The sequence below is a fragment of the Trachypithecus francoisi genome, unplaced genomic scaffold (genome assembly GCF_009764315.1).
Source record: "Trachypithecus francoisi isolate TF-2019V2 unplaced genomic scaffold, Tfra_2.0 Lachesis_group5, whole genome shotgun sequence".
In the NCBI taxonomy this organism is placed as follows: Eukaryota; Metazoa; Chordata; class Mammalia; order Primates; family Cercopithecidae; genus Trachypithecus; species Trachypithecus francoisi.
The window spans coordinates 17,675,800-17,690,565 of NW_022681470.1; the positions used below are offsets into that span (position 1 = coordinate 17,675,800).

At 46.0% G+C, this 14,766-nt stretch overlaps 1 protein-coding gene across 2 annotated transcripts in view; it reads left to right on the plus strand.

Annotated features, from left to right (window-relative positions):
* Positions 1-9,648, plus strand: part of CUNH1orf198 (chromosome unknown C1orf198 homolog) — a 30,828-nt gene extending 21,180 nt beyond the window's left edge. The window contains exons 4-5 of one of the 2 annotated variants that reach the window (XM_033196826.1): positions 4,145-4,687; positions 8,178-9,648. In XM_033196826.1, coding sequence (XP_033052717.1) covers positions 4,145-4,687; positions 8,178-8,234 — 600 coding nt within the window. In that variant the 3' untranslated portion in view covers positions 8,235-9,648. Of the gene's footprint in view, positions 1-4,144; positions 4,688-7,839; positions 8,149-8,177 lie in introns of those variants that run through there. The other variant, XM_033196828.1, reaches the window with a different exon arrangement.
* Positions 9,649-14,766: the final 5,118 nt, after the last annotated feature.

The window sequence follows — 14,766 nt, forward strand, 5'->3', positions numbered from 1 at the left end:
CTTCCTACCCACACACCCTTCCCAGCCTGCAGTATCTATTTCTTCTACTCCCTGCCTTCATGAGATCATCAGGGCTGTTTTGTTAAAGGAGATTGTAGTTATACGTTATTTGCAAAATTATGAATTGCATACACATACATAGGGAAAAAGACTTAGAAGCAAATGCATTGGAACTTTTTTCTTCTTTAAGTTCTTGTCTTCCCCATAGTCACCTCCAGACCCCCTAAACTAGGTAGCTGCTTCTGCCAGCGAAGCCCTCTCCTCTAATCAGATGACACCCTCCTCTGAAGAGCTGTTGCCAGGTTTCCAGGTCTCCTGTTACCCAAGCAGAGATGGGAGCAACCTTTGTCATTCTGTTTGAGAAGGTCACACCCAGCTAAGTGCTGCCTGGTTCCCTTCCCGCAGCACCCCTGAAGCAGCCCAGGAACCACTGTGATGGGCATCTCCCCTCAGCATCCCTGGCTCTGCCCACTGCTGCCCTCCACGTACACAGGAAGTTCTGTCTCACCTTCTAGAGGCTTCTGAGCAAAGACACTCATGGGAGAAATTGCTGATCCTAAAAAAGCCTGGGGTTTGATGAAGTGCTCAGTTTTAAGTGCTGTCCTTACACTACAATTTCCAGATCAAAGTCAACTCTGTCCCCTGAGTTGGGCCCCACTTTCAAGCCATTTTTAGTGATTCGCCTATTTCAAGAAACCATCATCTCTATCCCACAGTTTTTCTGTATTCTGTTGTGGAATTTGGAAATACGCAGAGTATTCAGAATGCATCACTCGGAAACAGTCCTTTGAAATCAAATTAGATCACACACATACATAAAGAAATCCTACTATGTCCACTGCTCCTGGTGGCTTCCACGAGTGTCGTACCTGGTGTTATTTTGTAATGCAGGATGCCCAGCCATGGATTCAGGCTTGGAATCTCGCGATCCAGGTTGAAATCCCAGCTGCCGATCTCGTAGTGGGCTGGTGACCTAGGACAATTTAATTATCACTCCAATTCTCCATTTTCTCATTTGTAGAATGAAAATAATAATAATTTAGAAACAACATTCCTGACACATCAGGCACACTGAGTAGTCTACATTGTCTTTAACCAGAGCTCCTGGAAGAACCAATGCTTTGACGGCTGTCGCCCAGGTTGGAGTGCAGTGGCACGGTCTTGGCTCACTGCAACCTCTGCCTTCTGAGTTCAAGCGATTCTCCTGCCTCAGCCTCCTGAGTGGCTGGGATTACAGGCGTGCATCACCACGCCCGCCTAATTTTTGTATTTTTAGTAGAGACAGGGTTTCATCATGTTGGTCAGACTGGTCTCAAACTTCTGAGCTCGTGATCTGCCCGCCTCGGCCTCCCAAAGTGCTGGGATTACAGGCGTGATCCCGCACGTGATACACCGCGCCCGGCCCTTGGGTTTTATTTCCTGTAACATTGAGCTTCAGGGCAGCCTAGGCTTGTGTTTTAAAGTTGAATTCTTCATGGACTCATGATCTCATCTCCCAAGCCTGGAGGAAAGACGTCTGGCCATCAGAAGCTGGGCTTTTAGAAGTCTCAGACTCAGAGAGCGTGTGCAGCTCTCTATGTTCAGGGCCTGCAGTTCACACAGGAAAAGCAGTATTTCCATCCTTGCCCTGACAAATACGCCCCTGCCTGTTGGTGAGAATCCTGGGAGAGTGCTGCTGTCTGCAGAGACTTAAAGAACTGAACAGACCACTGATTATGTGAAAGACTGTGCATGAAAGGCATGAAGAACCATGTTGTGTATCTTAAGGTAGCACAGGCAGTTTCAAATTATTGTACTCAGTGACTGAAAATGCTACTGTGATGTACATCTGGTGGCATTAGAAATTGGGGCAGCCGCTAGAAAGCAGATTTGATAGTATGCATCCAAAACCATAAAAAGGAAAAGTTTAAATTGTTTGTATTTTGATATTTCACTTCTAGAAATCTGTCTAAAAAATTAACCCAAAATGAGGAAGAGATTGTATGCATGAAGATGTTTATGGCAACCTTAATTATAACAATAAGGCCTAGAAATAGCAAATTGTCTGATAATAAGAAAATGGTTAAGTAGGTGGTGTGACAGCTACTGAAATATTTTTACAATCATTAAAAATAATGGTTATAATGACCATACAACAACATGGATGATGCTTTTGATTAAGTGGGAAAGCAATACCCCAAATCACATGCCCAACAGAACTACAGCCTCATAAAACACATATATAAAAATGGTTACATAGAAATAACAAAAAGCAGTAGTGATTATGGGAGGAGGGAAGGATTGTGACTGATTCTTTTTCTTTTTTCTATTTCCCAAACTTTTTGTCATGTAGTTTTATTACTTTTATTTATTTATTTTTAGTATATATTTTCTTTTTTCTTTCTTTTTTTTCTTTTTTTTAATTTGAGATGGAGTTTCACTCTTGTTGCCCAGGCTGGAGTGCAATGCCGTGATCTTGGCTCACCACAACCTCTGCCTCTTGGGTTCAAGCGATTCTCCTGCCTCAGCCTTCCTGAGTAGCTGAGATTACAGGCATGCACCACCACGCCTGGCTAATCTTGTATTTTTAGTAGAGATGGGGTTTCTCCATGTTGGTCAGGCTGGTCTCGAACTCCTGACCTCAGATGATCCACCCGCCTCGGCCTCCCTAAGTGCTGGGATTACAGGCGTGAGCCATACCATGCCCGGCCTGTTTTTAATATATTTTGAGACAGGGTCTTGCTCTGTTGCCCAGGCTGGAATGCAATGGTGCAATTGTGGCTCACTGCAGCCTTGACCTCCCAGGCTCAAGCAATCCTCCCACCTCAGCTGACTGAGTAGCTGGGGACCACAGGCATGTGTCACCATGCCTGCCAATTTTTAAAAAAATTTTTAGTAGAGAAGGGGTCTCACTTGTTGCCCAGGCTGGTCTTGAACTGGGCGCAAGCGATTTTCTGTCCTTAGCCTCCCAAAGTGCTAGGATTATAGGCATGAGCCACCACATCTGGCATATTAATTTATTTTAGAAAGAGGCAGGGAAGTATCAGGGAGTAGAAATGGTGAGGGAAGAGAGAAGTCTTCAGAATTGATTTTAGACATAATTGAGATTACAAATTGCTTGTTCTGCAGAGCTTGGAAGACAACATTCTACTCCAAAGAGGTGGTTTAGGTTGCCATGTAATGATTTTGGTGGTCAAAACAGCTCAGCAGTATCATTTTTAGAGATCACTGTGGTTAGCAGCATCCAGATCAAGGAAAGCATTTTGTGGGTGCTCAGATGTGGGGCATGGGCTGTGACGGGTGCTGGGCCCTGCCCTCTGGGTGTTTGTGATCTGAGGCTGGGTTCTGACCCTGGCTGCGAGTGCCCTTGTGTTGCAGTGTGTACCTTTCCTCATTATTCTCCCAGTGAGGGTCATCACCTGCCAGGAAGGTGCTAGAACCACGCTGGAGGAGACAGGCGGGTGCCCTGTTTACCAAGCAGAGAGCCCTTACTCATCAGTAATACTGAAATGCCTTGAGCTGCATGTAGCATAGTGCATGAGGGGTTGTATTAGTATTAGTGTGTTCTTGTGTTGCTTTGAAGAAATGCCTGAGACTGGGTAGTTGATAAAGAGAAGAGGTTTAATTGGCTCACAGTTCTGCAAGCTGCACAGGAAACATGGCCTCGGCATCTGCTTGGCTTCTGGGGAGACCTCAGGGGGCTGTGGCTCATGGTGGAAGGCAGAGGAGAGCAGGTATCTCAAATGGCAGAGCAGAAGCAAGAGGGAGAGAGGCAGGGGGAGGTGCCACACCCTTTTAAATGACCAGATCTCATGGGAACTCACTATCATGAAGATAGCATCCACCCCATGATCCAGACACCTCCCACCAGGCCCCACCACCAGCACTGGGGATTACAGTTCAATATGAGATTTGGGAGGGGACCACCACCCACACTCTGTCATCCGGCCTTGGCGTTTAAGCTTCTGATGCATTTCAGCTGTGCAATGGAAGTCCTGACCATACCCACCACTCAAGACAGACAGTTCCAGCACATGGGCAACAACTCGTGTGTGGCTGGCATGCGTCCGCATGCTGAGGAGGGGGTACGTGAGCTGGCACACCTATAATGGTCGATTCTCAGTATCACTTTCTTTTTTCTCTCCTTTCTCACGTCCCACCCTAGAGTCAGATGGAGTTCAGTATCTCCGCCCTATCCATCCAGGAGCCGAGCAACGGCACCACCGCCAGCGAACCCAGACCACTGTCCAAAGCTTCCCAGGGCTCCCAGGCCCTCAAGTCCTCCCAAGGCAGCAGGTCCTCCAGCCTGGACGCCCTGGGCCCCGCCAGGAAGGAGGAGGAAGCATCCTTCTGGAAGATCAATGCTGAGAGGTCCCGAGGGGAGGGGCCTGAGGCCGAGTTCCAGTCGCTGACCCCTAGCCAGATAAAGTCCATGGAGAAGGGGGAGAAGGTCTTGCCTCCCTGCTACCGGCAGGAACCTGCCTCGAAGGACAGGGAGGCCAAGATGGAAAGGCCTAGCACCCTCCGTCAGGAGCAGCGTCCTCTTCCCAACGTGAGCACCGAACGCGAGAGACCCCAGCCCGTCCAGGCCTTCAGCAGCACGCTGCATGAGGCCGCCCCCTCCCAGCTCGAGGGGAAGCTGCCGTCTCCTGACGTCAGGCAGGACGACGGGGAAGACACCCTGTTCTTGGAACCCAAGTTTGCACAGGTGGGTGGCCTGCACCAACGTGTTCTCAGGCAGGGTTGCACCTTCTTCCATGGGGACTGAGAGGGTCCCCCATAAAGCAGGCAGGCCACAGGTGCCTATGCTCTTTTTCCTCTCCCCCCGCCTTCCTCCTTCCCCTGCCTCTTCCTCAGAGGATGCCTAGGCTCAGTGTGCTGAACCACCAACACATATGCAACAAGACAAGTTTTGCGAGTCGATCTGGGTGCCCTGATTTGTGTGCCAGTTAGTGGATTCCGTGGCCCACTGCGCTTTCCTGGGTGTGGGGGCTGCTATCAGAAGAGGCCCCCAGAAGGCGCTATGCCCAGGGCTGTCACAGCTCAAGGCTGTGTTAGGCCTTCTTTTTGGGAGCTATCCATAGAGGCAATAGTCTGTTCTTTAGGATTGGCCTGGATTTGGACCAGGGTAGCAGCCTGCTGGCAAGCTGCCTGCTGGCAAGGTGGGCAGGCACACTTGGGAGGCCACACTGGGTCTTGCCCCTCTGTGGGCCTTGCTGGACTCCTGGCTGCCTTGCTGAGGAGTGAGCCCAGGATGCAGTTTCCTTCATGTTAGCCGCACCCGGCCTCCTATGGCTCTTGAGACTCCTTGGTTCTTGTGGTCACTGTTCTTTTTTTTTTTTTTTTTTAATTTTTTTTTATTTCCATAGGTTTTTGGGGAACAAGTGGTATTTGGTTACATAAGTTTTTTAGTAGTGATTTGTGAGATTCTGGTGCACCCATCACCCGAGCAGTGTACACTGAACCCAGTTTGTAGTCTTTTATCCCACACCCTTCTCCCACCTTTTCCCCTTGAGTCCCCAAAGTCCTTTGTGTCATTCCTATGCCTTTGCATCCTCACAGCTTAGCTCCCACTTATGAGTGAGAGCGTATGATGTTTGGTTTTCCATTCCTAAGTTACTTCACTTATTATTAGAATAATAGTCTCCAATCCCATCCAGGTTGCTGCAAATGCCATTAATTCATTCCTTTTTATGGCTGAGTAGTATTCCATCATATATATATACACCACAGTGTCTTTATCCACTCACTGATTGGTGGGCATTTGGGCTGGTTCCACATACTGAATTTTAAAAGTTTTTTTATTATGATAAAATATTATTAATATAAAATATTATGATAAAATTTACCATTTTAACCATTTTACAGTATACATTTGATGGCATTTGAGTACATTCTCAATGCTGTGTAACCATCACTACCATCCATCTGCAGAACCCCTTTCAACCTGCAGAACTAAAGCTCTGGACCCGTTCAACACTAACATCCCATTCCTCCCTCCCCCGCAAGCTCCTGGCAAGCGCCATTCCACTTTCTGTTTCTGTGAATTTGACTCCTCTAGGTACCTCATATAAGTAGCACCATATAGTATTTACCCTTTTGTGACTGACATTTTACTTAGTGTGGTGTCTTCAAGGTTCATTCATTTTGTAGCATGTGTAGAATTTCCTTCTAAGGCTAATACTCCATTGTGTGCTTAGACCACATTTTGTGTATACACTGATCCATCAACAGACACTTAGGTTGGCTATTGTGGTCTGTTAGGAATAGTGCTATTGTGAACACGTATGTACAAATATGTGTTCCAGCCCCTGCTTTCCCTTCTCCTGGGTGCATACCCAGATGTGGAATTGCTGGATCACATGGTGGTTCTATTTCTACTTTTCTGAAGAATCTGCATCCTATTCGCCACAGCAGCTGCGTCATTTTACATTCCCATCAACATGGGTTCGAGTTTCTCCACTCCCTTGCAAACTTGTTATTTTCTGTGTCTGCTAGCGCCATGCGAAGGGGTTTGAGGTGGTGTCTCGCTGTGGTTTAGACTTGCCTGTCCCTGATCATGAGTGGTGTTGAGCCTCATTTTATGTGCTGATTGGCCATCTGTGTCTCTTCTTTGGAGAAATGTCCAATGGTCGCTTGCCCATTTTTAAATTTTTGGTTATTTTGTTGTTGAGTTGAGATCATCACTGATAACGTTGAATGTCACCCAGAGTGGATTTCCAGTGCTTCCATGCCTCCCTCGGCCGATGGCTGCACGTGCTGTCCTCCTGAGGAGGGAGGATCCAGCAGTGCTAGTACCTTCTCCCCACCTCGGCTCCCCATCAGCGCTCCAACCTGTCCTCCGCTTCATGTTTCTGCACCTTCTTAAGCCAGTGCTTTCAGCCCTCTCATTTCCTGCCTCCTCCGGTACCTGCCTGTTTCTCCGTTCTGTTTTCTGTCTATATCCTCCTGCCCATCAGCCCCTCCTTACAGACAGGCTGTGTTCGCTGCCTCCCTAAGCAGCACTCTTCTCTGAGACTCTGCACTGGGGGCTTCCTCTGAAGGACGTATTTCCATAAAATAGGTGATAGTCCCTACTCTAAAGAGAAGCAGGAACATGTTTCTGTGTGGGCAGTGGAGAGTAGGAGACAGCACATGAAATTCCTTTGAGAGAACAGATTTCTGAGAGTAAAGCACAGTGAAATGCCACTGCATTGAAGAAACTGGAAGGAAACCAGAATAAGGAAGACTGGATTGCACCTCTTCCATTCTGCATGTTTTGCCTCACTCTGCACCAGTCTCACGTGCAGCCAAACTGGGCCTGAGACAGGTGTCAAGGGCAAGCCCCTTAGGCCATTGCCTGCTCTTGCCGCCATGTATGCATTTTCTGCTTGCCGGCTGCTTGGAGGGCGGAGAGTCAAGGTTTCTTTGCTCAAGAGGACCTCAGCGCACCAGGTAAATGTCTGCCGGTGTTAGGCTGGAGGAAAGGGACATTGGAAACAGGCTGCTGAGTGGAAGCCAGTCAGAAGGTTTATGAAAACAGCAGCAGCTTGAGACAGCCTGTGCTTACAAGAGGGGACCTGTCAGTCAAGCCCTTTCCCCTGAAAGAACAATGAAATTAAACCAGGCCTTGTGGTGCATGCCTGTAGTCCCAGCTATGTGGGAGGCCGAGGCGAGAGGATCGCTTGAGCCCCGGAGGCTGAGCCTGGAGTTTGGGAAAATCACCTCATAACCTTTCACAAGATCTGAAAGAAATAAGCTTCACATTCTTTCCATGCTTTGTTTACTTTCTCAACTTTGCAAGTTCTTTTTTGTTGTGTTTACGTGTGATGTTTATTTTATATTTGAAGGAATATCTTTATTAATTGTTCTCTTATTTAGGATGAATAGATTTGAACATGGCTGTCATTCAGAAACATAAAAGATTTATGGAAAAATACAGAGACATCGTTCTTTTCTCTGTAAGGTCTGTAAGCTGCTCCCAGACACGCCTGGAGTTGGAGAGGGGTTAGTGTTGGGTGCTGGCAATGTGTAGATTGCATTGAACTTTATTTAATCTTCTGATTTCAAGCACTGAGATAAATTGAGGTCAGGGAACCTCTGAGACAGAAGTAGGTTCTTTTATCTGGGTCGTTTTAAATGAGATGCTGTTTTTAGATTATGCGTAACTGAAAAAAAAAGGCTCATGTCTGTCTTCCATGTTTTTGTCCCTTCTACAGGTCAGCTCAAGTAATGTCGTCTTGAAGACGGGATTTGATTTTCTGGACAACTGGTAAAATGTATTAGAAAAATGCAATGAAGAACCCTAAAATGTTTTCCAAAGTGGTGTGGTGGAGGAGGATAAAAAGGGCCACCTTTTCCTATGTATTTTCCTGGTTTCTTGACACTCTTTTCTTAATCATTTGGAAACTGGTCAATATTGCAGATTTTTTCTTTTTTGGTAGAACCAGATATATATGCTATTTTCAGTGATTTGATAACAGAAGTTTTACATTTGGAATTTTTAAGGTCTGTTAATAATTCAGGAGATCTTGTAAATGAAACTTCTGTTCCCAGCTCCACCCAATTTTCCCCTCCTCAAAGGATGTATTCCACCAAGTCACAAAAATCGTAAAAGTGATTTCCATCTCCTTCTCCATTATTTCCCCTCCCCCCTCCTCTTTTTAACATATGGGTTCCTTTTGAGGGGTGATTGAGGGTCATGTTATCAGCCACGACATCAGCGTGCTGGCCGTGACCCCGGAAAGATTGGCCCCCAGAGACCTTCTTAGCCAGCACTCGCAGCTGTCCGGGACTTGTCTGGCGGAAGCCACGTCTCTCACATCATGTGCCACCCTCCACTTTCACGCCATTTCCAGGGAACAGACTGCGGGTATGTGGCAGCGTAGTCTTTAAGCTGCTCTGATACGTATTCAGAGTACGGATCATTGTTTTTAAAAAAGAGTTGCATGTTTAAAGAGTTTTGTATTAACTTTTCATTATTTTGTATCTAGATTATCAGCAGTGGGGCTACCACTTTCTTTGGTTTTGTATCCATTTCCTCTTGGAAGTTCTTGTTGCTTATGTGACCTGTTGGTTGTTCCCTGGACTGGGCACCTGCAGGAGTCAGGGCAGATGGCAGGCGTGGCTGGAGGACAGGGCTCTTCTGCTTAGTTGTGTTAAAGTCTTCCAGCGTGGGACTGGTAGGAGCAGTGGGCTTTCTTTTTCCTAAGGGCTAGCCAGGCTGCATCATGACGGACCTTCCCCAGCCCTGACCACCACCAGAAGCAGAAGAGTGGAGTTTGTGATCACCTCAGCAGCACCCGTGGAGGCCTGCGTGGTGTCATAGCAGCATTATCTCTTGGAGCTGGTGCAGACGCCAAGGCTGCCCAGTGGTACAAGGTGGCCCACCTCCCCTAGGGAAGCTGCTGCACTCACAGGCTGCCCTGCCCAGTGGCCCTGGCGCTATGTGAACCTGCAGGGGGCATCCAAGCAGAGCCTCAAGCCCGGTATGGCGCCATCTCCACGTTGCCATCACTGCATTCTCACCTGAAGCCTTAATCTCTGCGACCCCTGCCAGTGAGCGCTTGGTTTCAATACCAAAGTGTGTCTTTTTTTTTTTTTTTAATGCGTGTTTCATAGGACCTTCTGAAATGATTTCCAGAATATTTTATCTGGCTCCAAAATAAAGCACATCACAACTCACCTCAACCCCTCATCACCTCCAGGAAAGTTTCTGCCAAAGCTGTGGCATAGCCAACATTTGGTTTGGTTCTTGCCAATTGCTTTATGTCCCTAAACCTCATTTCGCTCCTTGAGGTGTATTTTATCTTTCTCCTTCAGTGATTTACTGTAACTTTTCAAATATTAGTTCTTTCTGTACCATTTAAGTATAGTCGATATATGCGAGGCAAAAAAGGTGTCAGCACGGTGGTGAGGGGAAAAGGAGCTTAGAAATCCCAGTTGGCACAGCCTGAGCAGGCGCCAGCTCCCCTTGGGGCTAACGGCACCGTTCACACAGGAATTCTCAGAATCAGCAGCCACCTGCCTCCACCTTCTGCCTGGAGAGCACGGGGCTGTTACAGAATCTGTGGTAATAAATGTATATGTATGCGTTTGTATTCTGTAGTGTTGGTGTAGCACAGAAGAAAGACCTGTGTCTTAGACACTAGGCCGAGGTTATCTGCCTCTTCTCTTGGGAGGAATTCTGATTTTTTTTTTTTTTCTTTTTTTGAGACAGAGTCTCGCTCTGTCACCCAGGCTGGAGTATAGTGGCGCAATCTCGGCTCACTGCAAGCTCCACCTCCTGGGTTCACACCATTGTCCTGCCTCAGCCTCCCGAGTAGCTGGGACTACAGGTGCCCACTACCACGCCCGGCTAATTTTTTTTTTTTTTTTTTTTTTTTAGTCAAGACGGGGTTTCACCATGTTGGCCAGGATGGTCTCAATCTCCTGACCTCGTGATCCGCCCACCTCAGCCTCCCAAAGTGCTGGGATTACAGGCGTAAGCCACCACACCCGACCAGAAATTCTAATTTCTTTCCCACTTTCTCATAAAGCCCAATATTCTCTCCAAGTTCTTCTTGGTGCTGAGGGCTGTGGATATTATCGAAAGCTTCTGCCTCACTTAGTACCGACTGGGGCCCAGCACCTAGCAATGTTAACTCTAATAACAATGTTTCTTAATGGAATAGCCTCCTGAGATTAAATGTAAATCAAAAATTAGGAAATCTTGGAGGGGTCCTCAAGTTGTATTGCTTTGCTGTGCTTTTTGAAGAAGGGACGACCCGGAGGACACAGGCTTGTGTGTGGGTCTTCATCCTGCCTGACCGGCAGATCTTCCTCTGCACCTTGGGCAAAGTCTATGCAAACATGGTTTCTTAGCTCTACATTTGCCATATTTTTCCTCCCATGCATCAGGAGGGAGTTTCTAAATCCAGGAGTTTATATTTATTTTTTAGAAAATACACACTTTTCAGGAGAAACCTGAGCATGATTTTGGATTCTCCACCTCCCCCCGGTCTCTGCACCTGGGATTCAGCTCAAGGATTCAGTGTCTTCATTTTTACAAAAGTTCCCCCAAGAAATCAGCAACCAGCCTCTGTTTCATCTGGGGGCCCCTCCCTTGGCCCCCTGGGTTTGGGGGTGCAGCCCCACTGGGAACAGTGGGGGTCTGTCACCTGTCTGAGCCGCACCCTCTGTGTGGATGTCAGGAACAGCCTCCCTTTCTTTGGGTCTCCCTTTCTTTAATTAACGTTTTCAAAAATAATAAATTCTTACTGACGACTTGTAACTTAGTCATATTTTATACTCGTAGCCTTTAATAAAGCCATTTAAAAAACGCTATTTGTGTCTCTGATGGGCCTCTGCTGGTGTCAGGAAGCCTGTGGAGATGAGTGCAGTTGAACACAAAAGAGAAAAAGAGGTTCGTGCTAGTGAAAGCTAGCTTAAGCCACTTCCGGAAGCCTGCTTTGCAGTCTTGGCGCGGTCCTCTCTGCAGGTTTGTGGGAGGTGATGGCTCCTAGCAGGAGGGGTGGGCTCTGTCCTGGGGGACGCTTGCACAGCCCTCGGGCAAAATGGAAGCGTTGGCAAGGCTTTCCAGACAAGCTTATTGTATTGGGTGAGTGGCTCTGAAAAGCTGCCTCCCCCGAAAGCTTTCATGTTGTATGTAGTTAAAGCTGATTTTTGGTGGGAGGATGGGGAATAGAAATGCAAAATAAAATATGGCCAGTCAGTCTTATTCCATTCATTAAAGTGTAGGTGGTAAATTACCAACTATAAATTAAGGAGATGTCAATTTCTCATATTAAATAAGCTTTTAAGGCTAAAAATGGTGAAAAATGCTGACATAGGTTGGCAGACTTCTCCTAACTTATGCACAGTGGGACCTTGGTGCTTTCGGGACTGGAGATTTCTGGGAGAGTGAGTAATTGCACCTGCCGACTTAGTGGCATATAGTATTTGTGATGAAGTTTGTGGGTCGTCAGTGTTGGATGATTCTATCTACACATTATGAGAGGAAACAAAATAGCTCCCAAGCTTCTAGGTTTGGCAGTAACTCAGTGTGTGTTATTAACACATCTTTTAAAAAGGTGTTTCTATGCAAGAGGGAGGAGCCAGCAACATAGAGGCAAAACCTACCTGGGTATATTCAGCACTTTGCAGCCAGGGAGGGAAAATGCTGAATCTGGGGGTGTGAGAATGCTAGTTGTTGCGGGGTGGGACTATTCATGGCCTTTTCTGGCAGTTTTGTTTTTTGTTTTTTTTTTTTTGCTCCAAGGCAGTCTTCTGATGAACTTGCCAGCTTTCCGGGAACATGGGTACCAAGAGGGAGCTCCCTTGGAGGAAATCAGTGATTTTGAATCACACCCAAACTTGGGTAGAAAACGAGTGGGCAACCCTGGATTTAAGAGAAACTTAAGAGCAGGGCATTGGTTTGCTAGGGAGGCATAACAAAATGCCACAGGCTGGGTGGCTTCTGCAGAAGTTTATTTTCTCACAATTCTGGAGGCTGGAAGTTCGAGATAAAAATGTCAGCAGGGTTGGTTTCTGAGGCCCCTCTTCCTGCTGTGTCCTCACCAAGGTCGTTCCTCAGTCTGTGCTGTCTGTGTCCAAATCTCTTCTTATGAGGACATCAGTCGTCTTGCATTAGGACCCACCCTAGCCACCCCATTGTAACTTCATGACCTGTCTAATGGCCCAGACTCCAAATAGTCACATTCTGAGATATTGGGGGTTAGGACTTCAACATAAAGGAATTTGGGGTGGAGGAGGGACAATTCAGTTCCTAACAAGCAGCAATTTGAACTAGAAACAAAAAAATACCCCTCATAATGGCAGGCACAAATACAGTGTCCCGGAGTCAACGTAAGTGCACAGACTAAGGAAAAATCTAAAAGTTAAATAGAAAAATTAGAAGAAGATCTGAATAATCTTGGATGGGTAACAATATTTGAAAAGTTACTTCCCAAATAATTTCATAAAGTTAGTGCAACTTTTTTCTTTTTTTCTTTTTCTTTTTCTTTTTTTTCTTTTTTTTGAGGTGGAGTCTCGCTCTGTCGCCCAGGCTGGAGTACAGTGGCGTGATCTCGGTTCACTGCAAGCTCCGCCTCTCGGGTTCATGCCATTCTCCTGCCTCAGCCACCCGAGAGTTAGTGCAACTTTAATAAAAATTCCAGTTGGATAGTTTGAGAAATCTGATAAATTACTCTAAGTTATAAACAGAGAAATAGTTCACTAAAGAAGTGAGGGGGGATGGCTTGCTCTGTTATGAAAGCATGTTACAGGGCCATGGAATTACAGTTTGTTGGTATTGGTGCAAGAACAGACAACTGGAGGAATGAAACAGGATGGAGAGCTCAGGGACAAAACCATGTGTCTTTGGGAACCTAATTTACTATCAAAATGGCACCACAAACTGGCAGGGAAAAGGAAGGATTCTCACTATATGGGTGGATGAATTTGCACAGAGAAATGTAAATGTGGGTTCCTACCCCACACTATGTAGAAGGTGAGTTCTATGGATTAAAGACCAGATTGTCATAGGTAAAACTGTAAAACTAATAGAGGAAAATAATTTGTGACTTAGGGCAAGAAAGGTCCTTAATAAAACATCAAAAGCACAAACAATAAAGCAAAATAATCTGATTACATAAAAGTTTAGATTTCTATTAGTGAAGATAGATAGGGTTAATTAGCTGAGAGAATGGAGAAGATGTTTGCTATGTCAATTTTAATAAAGCACAAGCATCAAGAACATAGAGGGCACTCCTGTAAATTAACAAAAGGAGGTCAGTGATCTCAATAGAAAATTAACAGAAAATCCTAAAGACCATCAGTCTATGAAAAAGTGCTAAAAATAACTGGTAGAGAAAAAAATAGAGAGCTGGATCATGCCAAGTTTTGGCAAAAATGGGATAAAGCAGTGGTTCTCAACTGCAGAGACTTCCCCCACCCCAGGGCGTATTTGGCAGTGTCAGGGGACATTTTTTATTGTTACAGCTGGGGAGGGAGGTGCTACTGGCATTCGGTGGATAGAGGCCAGGGATGCTGCTAAACATCCTGCAGTCCACAGGGTACTTCCCCAGAACCAAGAATTATCCAGCTCCAAAGGGTAATAGGATCAAGGCTGAGAAATCCTGAGGTGGAGAAAACTGTGCAGCCAGCGTGTCAAGAGTAATCTGGTACTATTTTGCCAGATTATTTATACGTATATCCTGTGACCCCACAATTTCCCACATATATATCCCTTAGAAGTTCTCACACAGCTACTTAAGGGACCTGTTCATTGTACAGGGCTGTTCACTACAGTGCTGTTTGTTTGTGGGAGTTGGAAGCAAGCCGGATGTCTATCATTGGAAGGAGGGCTAAGTGCACCCACACCATGGAGTATTAGGTACCAATTAACAGCAATGAATTAGATGTATACATAGAAATATGGATGGATCTGAACAAGCATATTATTGGAAAAAGGAAAACACAAAATGGAATATTGTCTTAATCCCTTTTCTGTTGTTTATAACAGAAGAGCTGAAATGGGGTAATTTATAAAAGAAAGGTATTTATTTCCTACAGATATGGAAGCTGAGAGGTACAAGATTGAGGAGCTGCATCTGGTGAGGGCCTTCTTGCTGGTGGGGACTCTCTACGGAGTCTCAAGGTGGTGCAGGCTATCACATTGTGAGGGGACTGAGTGTGCTAGTGTGCTAGCTCAGGTCTCTCTTCCTCTTCTTATAAAACCATGAGTCCCACTCCCATGGTAACCCATTAAATTAATCCATTAATCTGTTAATCTGTGAGATTAGTCCACCATAAGGACAGTGCCCTCAT